This window comes from Neomonachus schauinslandi, chromosome 6, assembly GCF_002201575.2.
Source record: "Neomonachus schauinslandi chromosome 6, ASM220157v2, whole genome shotgun sequence".
Lineage (NCBI taxonomy): Eukaryota > Metazoa > Chordata > Mammalia > Carnivora > Phocidae > Neomonachus > Neomonachus schauinslandi.
Genome location: NC_058408.1, coordinates 110,744,781 through 110,759,610, shown reverse-complemented (window position 1 = coordinate 110,759,610; position 14,830 = coordinate 110,744,781). Strand labels below are relative to the sequence as shown.

Here is a 14,830-nt window from a genome sequence, read left to right as displayed (position 1 = left end):
CTACATCTCCACCTAACTTCTCCTGGAAGACTGATTTGATCAAGTTGCTTCTTGAAAGCTAACAGGATTATCCATTTCTTAGTGATTGCTATTATTAAATTTCTAAGAGTAAAATCTCTCTATGTCCTGCCTATACCCTTGGTGTACAAGTCAGTAAATTAAACTATGTATTACACAAATGAAATGGATCCCAGTAGTAGAAAACTTTGGTGCTATCCTCTGTTTTCTAACTACAGTGTAGATAAACTTTGCTTTTTCAATGGATACTTTAAACAAAGTTCTAAAAATGCTTTCTATAGTTCTGGCATTTGGTATTAGAGGGTGCTGATTTAGATACCCTTAAAATTTATGACCAGATAAGTCACTCAATTGCTAAAATAGTCATATTTAATTTGTTCTTAGCCTTGAAAAACAATTCTATTTTTCAGTTAGTGGTTTCAGATGTATTCACGAAAGTTACAGTACAATTGTTTAAAAATCAGTGTAAAGATACACATAATAGGATTCTTGTTGTATTGTAATAAATACATGCGGCTAGCATGATGTCTCAGCCACACATATGGCTCCTGTCAGCATGTAGCTCATTGAAACATAGGCCATATTCAATAAAAATGACTAGATATCAATAACTTAAAAATAATTACATGCCCACATTATAATCATTTGTTTAAACACCAAAGTATATGTATATTTCACTTAAAAAATACTTCTAGTGGCATATGCTATATATAAACAATAGTGAATATAAACAAAGACCTCCACAAAGAAATAAATCCTTTAATTCCCTCTGAAATATATATGAGTAGTAATATAACACCTCTCCAATTGGGATAAAATGAAATACCAAAGTATAAAATCAGGACATAAATCTCACGTAAAAATTAATAACGCTGCCCACTCCCAAATCAGGAAGATGTACAGAATAAAAGAAAAAGGACTTAGGAGAGAGTCCTCTTAAGACAAATCTTTAGGTTGTGATCTTCCTTTCATTTAATATTTTATCTTATCTCCCAGGCAAGCAAAAAAAGGGAGGGAGCAGAGTTCTTTAATAGTACATAATAGCATGCTGCTAGGAAGTAGGCAAACTCCTTCTCCTTTGGAAATCACAAACAGTTGACATGAATTCTGTTATATGTCTGTGATAAAGTTTTCTGATTTTATCTTTTCTATTTTATAAATAGTTATGATAGGAACATACATGACTATGGTATTTTGAACTATATGCATAATCCAGTAAATCTCAGACATGAGAACCTAATTCTAAGCACAAAGAATTGCTGATAATGCTGACCATATTCTAATTGTTGAATTTATGTAAGTTATATACATATCTATTAAATAGACCATAAAATGGATTAAATCTTTGATTCACTACTAGAAAGTAATTCTAAGAGAACATTTTAAAATGCATATAAAATCATCTTTTCTCACCTCTTTGCCATATAATAAAGTGAGTTCTTAGAATATGAGAGAAAACTGTAACAGATCTAATTGTGTATATTCTGAATTTCAACTGGTAGGCAACTTTCCCACCGATACTGATACAACAGCATTTATTTCTACACTCAATTTTAATAGTAATACAGGTGGGCCATTATGTGACAGGCCAGGTAGATTCTTTGGGTCCATCTTACAATCCCTTCTTTGAGATTCAAAGGGATAAATAATAAGAGAGTTGATGGTTTGAGTCTAGAAATGTTTTCTTTTTTGATATTTTGGCTTCTCTAGTTCATTTAAGATATTTAAACAAAGGCTCTGTAAAATGTATATATTGTGAAAATTTAGAATTTACTTAATGTGCAAATCTTCAAACACTGATGTTAAATGCTTTGAAACAATATTGGAAATATGTTAAAAATATTTACTTCAGTCCAAGATAATGCTATTTATAAGAACATGCTTGTACACAAATCAATAATGTCATACTATCTTTAAAAATAAACTTTTATAAGTTTATACATTTTAATGAATCTTCTCACATAATCACCATCTTTTCTCACATAATCACCATCTTCCTACTATTCCTAGCTAACTTCAACTGTTTTTGCGTGAATGATTAGATATCTTCCCACATTGTTGTTGTTCTTTTCCATGTTACCCATTTCACCACTTTATCGGTATTCTTTCTGTCCCTCAGATGAGAATATTTCACTGGCAGCAGACTTATCCACTCTCCTCTGAAAGTAGCATCTTCTCCTATAGCTCGTTCTTATCTCTCTTCCCTCTTTCTTTCCCTCCCTAAATTTGAAATCCATCTCCTTTATCTTCCTTCATTTCTTCAAAAAATGTCTATTTTTTTTTTTCATGTTTCTTTCCATATCCTAAGTGGCTGCCAACAAGTACTATGGACGGTATCTCTCTCTTCACCATCCTTCTCTGCTCTACTACAACCAGATTTCTTCCTCGGATGCCAGGAAATGTTCCGAGGACATGCTTACATATGCCTCACAAACCTCTGAAGTAGATTCTACTTCAGATCCTCAACTAAGAGTGTCAAGAAGGGCATTTAAATTTCCCAAGATATTCAGGGAATGGTAAAGAACAAGGACTCAGACTATAACCTTTAATCTTCCCAAAGTCTTATTAGCCAGATCAAAAAATGTTACCTACACTCCACCTGGGGATTTTGAAACATTAACACATTTTGATTCCCCAAATTGCTACCTAACAAACTCACTCTGGCCAAAGAAGGATCCCACTGCACCTCCCCATCATCAACATTTTGTTTAAAGATGTTGGGTTCCTGCTAAAAAACGAACATGTAAAGTATATAACTTTTTAGAAGAGAAAAGAAAATCTTTATTATAGTAAATGGTTTCTAAAATAAAATAATTTTATTTCAAATGAATGCTAAGTCCAAAAAAACATAAAAATCAGAGAATAAACTCAGTATTTAATGTTAATAGCTAATAATTATCACTTAACTAAGTAAATAAATATATGTAACTACCTCTTTAACTAAATACAACTCAGTAAAACTACTTTTCCAGTAATTCCTGGATAAAATTTTAAATTCTATTTTCAAATGGACTTTACACCAACTTCAACTATTTCCCTAAACATACAACTGTGTTGCAGCCAAAATCATACACTTACTATTGCCTAAATGTATCTTCCTACCTCATCACCTTTACTTGTATGTTCCTTTTGTAAGGGATATTTCTCCCATTTCAAACTGCCAAACCTCTCTCAATCCTTCAAGGCTCCTCAGTGTGCCTTTGGGGAAAGGAACCTTGAACTAGTGGTCAGTGGCCTGAAGTTAGAGTACTATCTCAGCCACTGATTAATTATGGAAACTTTAATATGCCATTTAATCTCCCTGCCTTTTGTTAACTTAGATAACTGTAAAACAAAAGTGCTAAGCCAGGTGATTCCTATAGTAGTAGATGACAAGGAAGCCTAAAGTCTGGGTTTGTTAGCAGTGCTAGGCTAGAAAACTGACCTTCATTTCACCCAAAATTATAGTAAAACTAACTGAGGAATGTCTTGGGGTTGTTTTGTACCATTTACTTTTGTCTGATTAACAGCCAGTTTTCAGAACAGAAAGATCGAGGAACCCAGAGATGGTATAAAAACTCCCATGAGGATGGGAAAATGGAACTTCTCACACTTAAAGAAATCACCAGTCTTCTTAGTGTCTGAAAGCACAAACATCTGGAGAAACAGGGAAAGCCTAAACCCCCATCTATAAGCAAGAGGCACAGTCTTATTTTGCAATTTCCTTCAAATAGGTAAGTTTCCACATCCTTTAAAGAAATATATCATCTCTGTCTACCGGCATCTTTTACTTTCTAGAATTCAACCACAACCTTCACCTTTTTCACCAAGCTCCTTGATTCTTCCAACTAGACTTTCCCAATCCTCTGAACCTAACAGAACTCACTACACACTTTAATTGTATCACATCACCAGTTCCTTTAATAAACACTTGCTAATGGAGGAAAGAATCCTTATTGGTCTGTATATTTTCTTTCCCAATTCTTACTTCTACTTCAAGAGCCTAATAACTGAGATGGGAGAAGCTCACAAACTTTTGTTGAATAAATTAATTATTAGCATTGTACCTTATGTAGAGCACACAAAAAATAATTACTTACTAGATGAAAATGAAAAAAAGTATTTTATAAACTTTAAAGCCTATAGCTAAGTTTTAAATATTGGATTGTTGATTATATTAACCATTATAGTTCCCTGTTCATTTCTGTTACTAGGATTCCACTGCTAAAATAAGGCAAAAGAAGAGTCAAAGGTGGCTTATTAGGCATTCTCTTAACAAAAAATGTCTATTAGTTGGCACCCAACAACAGGATTATGATGACTGGATGGCCATGTGATGATTCTCTGGCTCAGGCACATCCTGAACTTAGTTTCAGACCTCAGTGTATGTTAGCCTAAATATGTTTTCAAAAACAAGAAACATGGTTACTTTCTACTGTTTAGAAGAAACTATTCCCTAACCATGCGTTAAACATAAACTTTACTATCTATATCTTAATGCATTTATACTTAACAGCCTCAACATTTGAGTAATTATAATAGAATATATTTGAAAAATTTCAACAACAACAAAAGAATAAGCTACATCACATATTTCCAAAGAGTCATGCTGCTAAAGAGGGAAGACTGCTTTTTTGGATTTCTATTTCTTTTAGGGCATGGGGAAAACTACTCTCATAAATACATGCAATGAGAGGAGACTAAACACTCAAGTAAAATGGGCTATATAGTGTGCAGAATGGAAAAGCTACTAAATGCACATTCATTTATATAAGACACACAAGAGAAGCTTTAGAAAGTACATGAACACCTACGAGACAAGAAAAATCAACTTACCTAAAAAAAAAAAAATTACAGCCATGGCAGATTCAAAATTATTAGATTAGAGTAAAAAGAGTGGAACAAACATCAAAAGAGTAAATGACATGAGAAGAGGTTAAGGTCATATGTTACTTACAGGAATTCTTCTCCAGGGTGTTTGAGTATATTTATCAGCATATGTGCATTTTTCCTCTTTAGATTTTTGGTGACAGTTACACCGAGTTGCCTGAATAAAACCACAAATTTTTACACTGGTATAATTCTATAAACACACATATACATACAAAAATAATTAAGAGGCTCTCTTAAGGGGTAAAAGACCACCATCACAAAAAAAGGGCAAACATCCAGGTCTATTCAGTAGTCTCCCATCTTATTTAGAGACTGGATTCTAGAGTCAGTCAGTAAAGCTAAAATTTTGAATAGTAAAAATTAACCTTGGGAATCTCTTACATTGTCCATAAACACACTATCTATGATCTTATGTACATAAATATATACAATACTATTGTATATAAATGTAGAATATATATACAACATACAGATTATAAAGAATACAATTGCAAAATATAATGTACTACATTGGTACTACAGTCACTACACCAGTTTCTTAAATTCATTTTTGATGGCACTCTATGGATATTAAATACCACAGTCTACAGATAAGGTTGTCTATTTACATGTGTAGTGCTTTTAAGCCTCCTTAATGAGGTGTTAACCTTATTGGACTAAAGAATTTGAAGGACCACTGCCTTTTGACAAGACATATCTGACCATTTCAGTTCACAAATGAATTCTCTACATATGATTCCACTTAAAGCATACTCATTTAGTCATTTATACAACACAAAGCAATGTACCTGTTGTGGAAACTCTGGTCTCTCAAATAAATAATGATCAAATTTAAAAAAAGAATGAAAAGATTGATAATGAGAATTTCTCCTTAGTGTGAAGTTGGAATATACCATATTATTTATTAAACAACCTCACCAGAGGTAAACATACTTTCTTGTAGGAAAACCCACATAACAAATTCTTGACTACTGCATCAAATTAAAATTAGGTGTCTTATTTTTAAAAATTTACCAAAATTCAGCATTTTTCTTAATTTTAATCAGATCATTCCATTTTCTTTTCTTTTTTTTTTTAAAGATTTTATTTATTTGACAGAGACACAGCGAGAGAGCGAACACAAGCAGGGGGAGTGGGAGAGGGAGAAGCAGGCTTCCCGCAGAGCAGGGAGCCTGATGTGGGGCTCAATCCCAGGACCCTGGGATCATGACCTGAGCCGAAGGCAGACGCTTAACAACTGAGCCACCCAGGGGCCCCTCCATTTTCCATGTATAAAATAAGATCTAATTAAAAACAAAAATCTCTGTAGTATAGACATTTTTCCATTCCTTACAGTACAGGTGAAATATTTCCCATTCCTAAGAAATGGGATAGTGACTGAAACAAAATTCACTATATAAGTAGGCAAATTAAGAGTCTCATGGGGGCACCCGGGTGGCTCAGTTGGTTTAGCATCCGACTCTTGGTTTCAGCTCAGGTCATGATCTCAGAGTCCTGAGATGGAGCCCCGCGTCTGGCGTGGCGCAGAGTCTGCTTGAGATTCTCTCTCTCCCTCTCCCTCCACCCCTCCCCCTGCTCACACTCTCTCTCTCAAAAATAAAATTAAAAAAAAAAATCTTTAAAAAAAGGAGTCATAGAATTCACTATAATAGGATGTAACTTTTAATATATATGGAAGGTATATAAAAAAAGATAGAGTATTTATCTTAATGCAAGCACATTATGTATTCTACCCTGACTACTGCAATTCCAGAAGCAATTTCCTTTCCTTTTTGTAATCTATCTGCTAACATATGAAGAACACTATTTGGCAAATGTTTGTATTTTTCATAATTTGAAAAACCTAGTTTTTAGTGACACTTCAATAGATGTAAAACAACTACCCAAATCATTCTCTGTCCACATGCTTTTCTTTTTGCTAATAGATTGTTTGGATGATCACATTCTATGTAGTCCCGTATTGAGGGAAGTGTATCCTACCTTTTGACCCAATGATACATTTTGATTAGTCTGAACCAATCAGATTAATCCCATTTCACCATGCTTAGAAAGGGACAAAGAATCCAAACCTAGCCAATAAAACATGTAAAAAGTCTGGGTAATTTCTGAGAAAGTGCTCTTGATTTTAAAAATAGGCATGCTAGAGGGATGCCTGGGTGGTTCAGTCAGTTAAGCATCCAACTTCTGGTTTTGGCCCAGGTCATGATCTTAGAGTTGCGGGATAGAGCCCCGCATCAGCTCCGTGCTCGGCGTGGAGTCTGCTGGAGAGGCTCTTCCTCTCCCTCTCCCTACCTTTCTCTTTCTCTCTTTCTGAAATAAATATCTTTAAAAAAAAAAAATAGGCATGTTAGAGAAAACAGGTCCTTTTCCTACATCTGGGGACTAATACAGAAGTATGTGACACATAGAACTATAGAAGACATCTTGTAACCATCACAGGACATACAAAAAGATTCCAGAAAAGCCAACCTAGAACTTCACCATTACCCAAATGACCATTTAAGTAACCATGAGATCTATACAATTTTGCTATTTGAGTTTACAAATGTTCTAATTTTTAAGTCACTGATGGTTAGGGACTTTTACTTGGAACTTATAACATCTTAAGATATGCATTAATTTACTAGCTGGGTGATCTGGGGCAAGTCATTAAATAAGAGTTAATATTTATCATGTACCCATGGTCCAGGTATAGCATTAGGTAGTTTGCATACATAGTTTATTAAACTACCATAATCCTATATGGTATTATTTTTATTACCCCCACATACAGAAGAGGCTTAGCAGAAATTAAGTAACTTCCCTAGGACAACATGGTTATTAAGTTTCAGGGCCGGATTTGAACCCAGTATATGCAGCTTTTCATAGCTGGTCATAGTTTTTTAAATATATGACAGTGCTAACTGCTTAAGCGGACTTCTACTTTCTATGGCTCTATAAAGAAAATTTTACACTAATAATTTCACTGATTATTGAGGGTTCAATGAGTAAATGTATCTAAATTAACTATTACTTAACTAGTATACTGAGAGGAAAATAAAAGGGCATTCTCAGCATCTTAAATGAGGTTTAAATAGCTGAGCTTCTATACGATCCAGTTAAATACTTAGAGCACTGCAATCTGATTTTATATATGCACATTTCACACAAAATATGAATTCAACACTTTATATTGTCACTTTTCTGAAAGTCTGCATGCAAACCCAGGTTGGGGTGAGTGTATATTTAAAAAAAAAAAAAAGATAAAAGGCATAGAAAGCTAGAACTAGAAAGGGACTTTGAAATCACCTAGAAAATCCTTCACATTTTTTCCTTCTTTTTCCTTAAATTCCAGTGTAATTAACATACAGTGATAGATTAGTTTGAGATGTATAACCCAGTGATCCACCAATTACATACATTACTGTGTTCATCAAGACAAGCACAGTCCTAATCCCCTTCACATATTTCACCCACCTCCCTACCCACTTCCCCTTTAGTAACCATCTATTAGTTCTCCATAGTTAAGAGTTTGTTTCTCACCTCCCCCACCATTATTTGGTTGTTTTGTTTCTTAAATTCCACACATGAATGACATCCTATGGCATTTGTCTTATTCTAACTGGCTTATTTCATTTAGCATTATACTCTGCCTCTATCCATGTTGTTGTAAATGGCAAGATTTCATTCTTTTTTTTATGGCTGAATAATATTCCAATACATATACATATATATAAGCATGTGTGTAATGGAATACATATATATGTGTGTATATACATATACATATATATTACACATATATGTATTACATACCCATCCACACACACTCTCTCATATATATATCTTCTTTATCCATTCATCTATTGATGGACACTTGGGTTGCTTGTATAGTCTGGCTATTGTAAATAATGCTAAAATAAACACAGGGGTGTGTTTATCCCTTCAAATAGTGGGGTTTTTTTTTAATTTTTTAAAAGATTTTATTTATTTATTTGACAGAGAGAGATACAGCGAGAGAGGGAACACAGCAGGGGGAGTGGGAGAGGGAGGAGCAGCCTTCCCACCAAGCAGGAGCCTGATATGGGGCTCGATCCCAGGACCCTGGGATCATGACCCAAGCTGAAGGCAGACACTTAACGACTGAGCCACCGAGGCGCCCCTTAAATAGTGTTTTTGTATTCTTTGGGTAAATACCCAGTAGTGTGATTACTGGATCATAGAGTAATTCTATTTGTAACTTTTTCAGGAACTTCCATATTGTCTTTCACACTGGCTGCACCAGTTTGCATTCCCAACAACCGTGTACAAGGGTTCCTTTTTCTCTACATCCTCGCCAACACTTGTTGTTTCTTGAGTTACTTTAGCCATTTTGACAGGTGGGAGGTGATATCTCACTATGGTTTTGATGATCCCTGATGATAAATGATATCATTTCATGTGTCTGTTGGCCATCTGTAGGTCTTCTTTGGAGGAATGCCTGTTCATGTCTTCTGCACATTTTTAAACTAGATTGTCTTTTTGGTATTGAATTGTGTAAGTTCTTTACATATTTTGGATACTGACCCTTTCTTGAATAGGTCATGAGCAAATATCTTCTCCCATTCAGTAGGTTGTCATTTACTTTTGTTGGTTGTTTCCTTTGCTGTGCAGAAGCTTTTTATTTTGATTAAGTCCCAATAGTTTATTGTTGCTTTTGTATGCCTTGCCTCAGAAGAATATTGCTATGACCAATGTCAAAGAAATTACTGCCTGTGCTCTCTTCTAGGATTTTTATGGTTTTAGATCTCATATTTAGGTTTTAATCCATTTTTAAAAGATTTCATTTATTTATTTGAGAGAGAGATAGAAAATGAGTGGGGGGAGGGGCAGAGGGAAAGAGAGAAGCAGAGCCCCTATTGAGCAGGGAGCCTGACGTGGGGCTCAACCCAGGATGCTGAGATCATGACCTGAGCTGAAGGCAGACACTAAACCGACTAAGCCACCCAGGCACCCTGGTCTTTAATCCATTTTGAGTTTATTTTTGTGTACAGTGTAAGAAAATTGTCCAGTTTCCTTCTTTTGCATGTAGTTGTTCAGTTCTCCCAACACGATTTGATGAAGAGATGATCTTTCCCATTGCATATTCCTGCTTCCTTTGTAGATTAATTGACCATATAATTGTGGGTTTATTTCTGGGCTTTCTATTCTGTTCCACTGACCTATGTGTCTACTTTTATGCCAGAGGCATTCTGTTTTGATTACTACAGCTTTGTAATATAACCTGACATCTAAAATACCTCCAGTTTTGTTTTTCAAGATTGTTTTGGCTATTTGGGGTCTTTTGTGGTTCCATACAAATTTTAGGATTCCTTCTTCTAGTTCTGTGAAAAATGCTGTTGGTATTTTGATAGCAACAGTATTAAATCTGTAGATTGCTTTGGGTAGTACAATTTAACAATATTTGTTCTTCCAATCCATGAGTATGGAATATTTTTCTTTTTCTTTTTTTTTTTTTTTTAAAGATTTTTATTTATTTATTTATTTGAGACAGAGAGAATGAGAGACAGAGAGCATGAGAGGGAGGAGGGTCAGAGGGAGAAGCAGACTCCCTGCCGAGCAGGGAGCCCGATGCGGGACCCGATTCCGGGACTCCAGGATCATGACCTGAGCCGAAGGCAGTCGCTTAACCAACTGAGCCACCCAGGCGCTCTCTTTTTCTTTTTTTTAAGATTTTATTTATTTGGCAGAGAGAGCACAAGCAGAGGAAGAGAGAGGGAGAAGCAGGCTCCCTGCTGAGCAAGGAGCCCGATGTGGGACTTGATCCCAGGACCCTGGGATCATGACCCGGACCAAAGGCAGCCGCTTGCTTAACTGATTGAGCCACCCAGGTGTCCCTGGAATATTTTTCAATTTCTTTCTGTCATATTCAATTTCTTTCATCAATATTTTATACTTTTCAGAGTACAGGTCTTTCACCTCTTCGGTTAAGTTTATTCCTAGGTATCTTATTATTTTTGGTGCAATGGCAAATGGGATTGTTTTATTAATCCCATTAATTTCTGCTGCTTCGTTATTAGTACGTAGAAATACAACAGATTTCTGTATGTTGATTCTGTATCGTACAAGTTTACTGAATTCATTTATTAATTCTAGTAAGTTTTCTGATGGAGTCTTTGTGTTTTCTATATGGAGTATCATGTTATCTGCAAAGAGTGAACATTTTTCTTCTTCCTTACCAATATGGAGGACTTTTATTTCTTTTTGTTGCCTAACTGCTGTGGCTAGGACTTCCAGTACTATGTTGAATAAAAGTGGTGAGAGTGGACATCCTTTCTTGCTCCTGCCCTTAGAGGAAAAGCTCTCAGTCTTTCCCCATTGAGTATGATGTTAGCCATGGGTTTTTCATATGTGACCCTTATTATGTTGAGATACGTTCTGTCTAATCTACTTTGTTGAGAATTTTTATCTTGAACAATGTTATAATTTATCAAATGCTTTTTCTGCCATCTCTTGAAATGATCATATCTTTTCTCTTATTGAGGTGATGTATCACATTGACTGACTGGCAAATCTTGAACCATCCTTGCATCCCAGCAATAAATCCCACTTGATCATGGCAAATGACTGTTTAAATGTATTGTTGGATTCAGTTTGCTAATATTTTGTTGAGGAATTTTGCAACTATATTCATCAAAGATACTACCCTAAAGCTCTTTTTGTGATGTCTTTACCTGATTTTGTTTGTTGGTAGTTTTTTGATTACTGATTTAATTCCATTCCGAGTAACTGCTCTTTTCAAATTTTCTATTTCTTCCTGCTTCAGTTTTGCAAGGTGACATTTCTAGGAATTTATCCATTTCCTCTAGGTTGTACTGTTTGTTGGCATATAATTTTTCAAAATATTCTCTTACAATCATTTGTATTTCTGTGCTCTTGGGTGTTATTTCTCCTCTTTCATTTCTGATTTTGAGTCCTCTTTTTTTTTTTTTCTTAATGAGTCTGGATTAGATGTTTATCAATTTTGCTGAACTTTTCAGAGAATCAGCTCCTGATTCCATTGATCTGTTCTATTGTTTAAGATTCTATATCATTTATTTCTGCTCTAGTCTTTATTATTTCCTTCATTATGCTGGTTAGGGTTTTGTTTGTTCTTTTTCTAGCTCCTTTGGGTGTAAGGTTAGGTTGTTTATTTGAAATGTTTCTTGCTTAAGGTAGCAATTTTCATTTCTCTCCATATAATTTTTTATTTCTTCTTTGATTTCTTGGTTGACCCATTCATTGTTCAATAGTAGTTAGTTAAATCTGGAATCTGTGCTCTTTCCAGATTTTTTTCTTGTGGTTTATTTCTAGTTTCATAGTGCTGTAGTCAGAAAAGATGTATGGTATGACTTTGATCTTTTGAATTTGTTGAGACTGGTTTTGTGGTTTAATATGTGATATATTCTGGAGAATGTACCATGTGCACTTGAAAAGAAAAGAATGTACCATGTGCACTTGGAATGTTCCGAGTATTTTTCTTATTATTACGTTCAATTAGCCAACATATAGTACATCAATTTTTGATGTAGTGTTCAACGATTCACTAGTTGCGTATAACACCCAATGCTCATCACCACACATGCCCTCCTTAATACCCACCACCTGGTTACCCCATTCCCCCCGCCCCTTGTAACCCTGTTTGTTTCCCAGAGTCCAGAGTCTTTCATGGTTTATCTCCCTATCTGATTTCTTCCCATTCATTTTCCCTCCCTTTCCCTATGGTCCTCTGCGCTATTCCTTATGTTCCACATATGAGTGAAACCATATGATAACTGCCTTGCTCTGATTGACTTATTTCACTTAGTATAATCCCCTCCAGTTCCATCCATATTGATGCAAATGGTGGGTATTTCAGCCTTTCTGATGGCTGAGTAACATTACACTGTATATATGAACCATATCTTCTTTATCCATTCATCTGTTGAAGGACATCTCAGCTCCTTCCACAGTTTGGCTATTGTGTACATTGCTGCTATGAACACTGGGGTGCATGTGCCCCTTCTTTTCACTACATCTGTGTTTTGGGGTAAATACCTAGTAGTGCAATTGCTGGGTCATAGGGTAGCTCTATTTTTAACGTCTTGAGGAACCTCCATACTGTTTTCCAGAGTGGCTATACCAGCTTGCATTCCCAACAACAGTGTAACCCCTTTCTCCACATCCTCACTAACACTTGTTGTTTCCCGTCTTGTTAATCTTTGCCATTCTAACTGGTGTAAGGTGGCATTTCACTGTGGTTTTGATTTGTATTTCCCTGATGGCTAGTGATGTTGAACATTTTTTCATGTGTCTGTTAGCCATTTGTATGTCTTCTTTGGAGAAGTGTCTGTTCATGTCTTCTGCCCATTTTTGACTGGATTGTTGTTTTTTGGGTGTTGAGTATGAAAAGTTCTTAATAGATCTTGGATACCAGCCCTTTATCTGTAATGTCATTTGCAAATATATTCTCCCATTCCATAGGTTGCCTCTTAGTTTTGTTGACTGTTTCCTTTGCTGTGCAAAAGCTTTTTATCTTGATGAAGTCCCAATAGTTCATTTTTCCTTTTGTTTCCCTTGCCTTTAGAGATGTGTCTTGAAAGAAGTCACTTTGGCCAATGTCGAAGAGGTTACTGCCTCTGTACTCCTCTAGGATTTTGATGGATTCCTGTCTCACACTGAGGTCTTTCATCCATTTTGAGTTTATCTTTGTATATAGTGTAAGATAATGGTCCAGTTTCATTCTTCTGCATGTGGCTGTCCAATTTTCCCAACAATATTTGTTGAAGAGACTGTCTTTTTTTCCACTGGATATTCTTTCCTGATTTGTTGAAGATTAGTTGGCCATAGAGTTGAGGGTCCATTTCTGGGGTCTCTATTCTGTTCCACTGATCTGTGTGTCTGTTTTTGTGCCAATACCATGCTGTCTTGACAATCACAGCTTTATAATATAGCTTGAAGTCAGGCATTGTGATGACTACAGCTTTGGTTTTCTTTTTCAACAATCCCCTGGTGATCCAGAATCTGATTCCATACAAATTTTAGGATTGTTTGTTCCAGCTCTGTGAAAAAATGTCGATGGTATTTTTATAGGGACTGAACTGAAAGTGTAGATTGCTCTGGGCAGCACAGACCTTTTCACAATGTTTATTCTTCCAATCCATGAGCATGGAATGTTTTTCTATCTCTTTGTGTCTTCCTCAGTTTCTTTCACAAGTGTTCTGTGGTTTCTAAAGTATAGATCCTTTATCTCTTTAGTTAGGTTATTCCTAGGTATCTTACGGTTTTTGGTGTAATTGTAAATGGATTCCTTAATTTCTCTTTATTCAGTCACATTGTTCATATATAGAAATGCAACTGATTTCTGTGCATTGATTTTGTGTCCTGCCACATTGCTGAATTGCTGTATGAGTTCTAGTAATTTGGGGGTAGAGTCTTTTGGGTTTTCCACATAAAGTATCATGTCATCTGTGAAGAGAGTTTGACTTCTTCTTTGCCAATTTGGATGCTTTTTATTTCTTTTTGTTGTCTGATTGCTGAGGCTAAGACTTCTAGTACTATGTTGAACAAAAGTGGTGAAAGCGGGCATCCCTGTCGTGTTTCTGACCTTAAGGGAAAAGCTCTCAGTTATTCCCCACTCAGAATGATATTTGCTGTGGGCTTTTCATAGATGGCTTTTATGATATTGAGGTATGTTCCCTCTATCCCTATATTCTGAAGAGTTTTAATCAGGAAAGGATGCTGTATTTTGTTACATGCTTTTTCTGCATCAATTGAGAGGATCATACGGTTCTTTTCTCTTTTGTTAATGTGATCTATCACAATGATTGACTTGCAAATGTTGAACCAGTCTTGCATCCCAGGAATAAATCCCACCTGGTTGTGGTGAATAATCCTTTTAATGTACTATTGGAGCCTATTGGCTAGGATCTTGTTGAGTATTTTGGCATGCATGTTCATGAGGGAT

The 14,830-nt window shown here is 35.5% G+C and overlaps 1 protein-coding gene across 5 annotated transcripts in view; it reads right to left on the bottom strand.

Annotated features, from left to right (window-relative positions):
* Positions 1-14,830, bottom strand: part of CCSER2 (coiled-coil serine rich protein 2) — a 154,696-nt gene that overhangs the window by 26,652 nt on the left and 113,214 nt on the right. For all 5 annotated transcript variants that reach the window (XM_021699581.1, XM_021699584.2, XM_044916512.1 and 2 more), the window contains one exon: positions 4,955-5,044. In XM_021699581.1, coding sequence (XP_021555256.1) covers positions 4,955-5,044 — 90 coding nt within the window. The remainder of the gene's footprint in view (positions 1-4,954; positions 5,045-14,830) is intronic.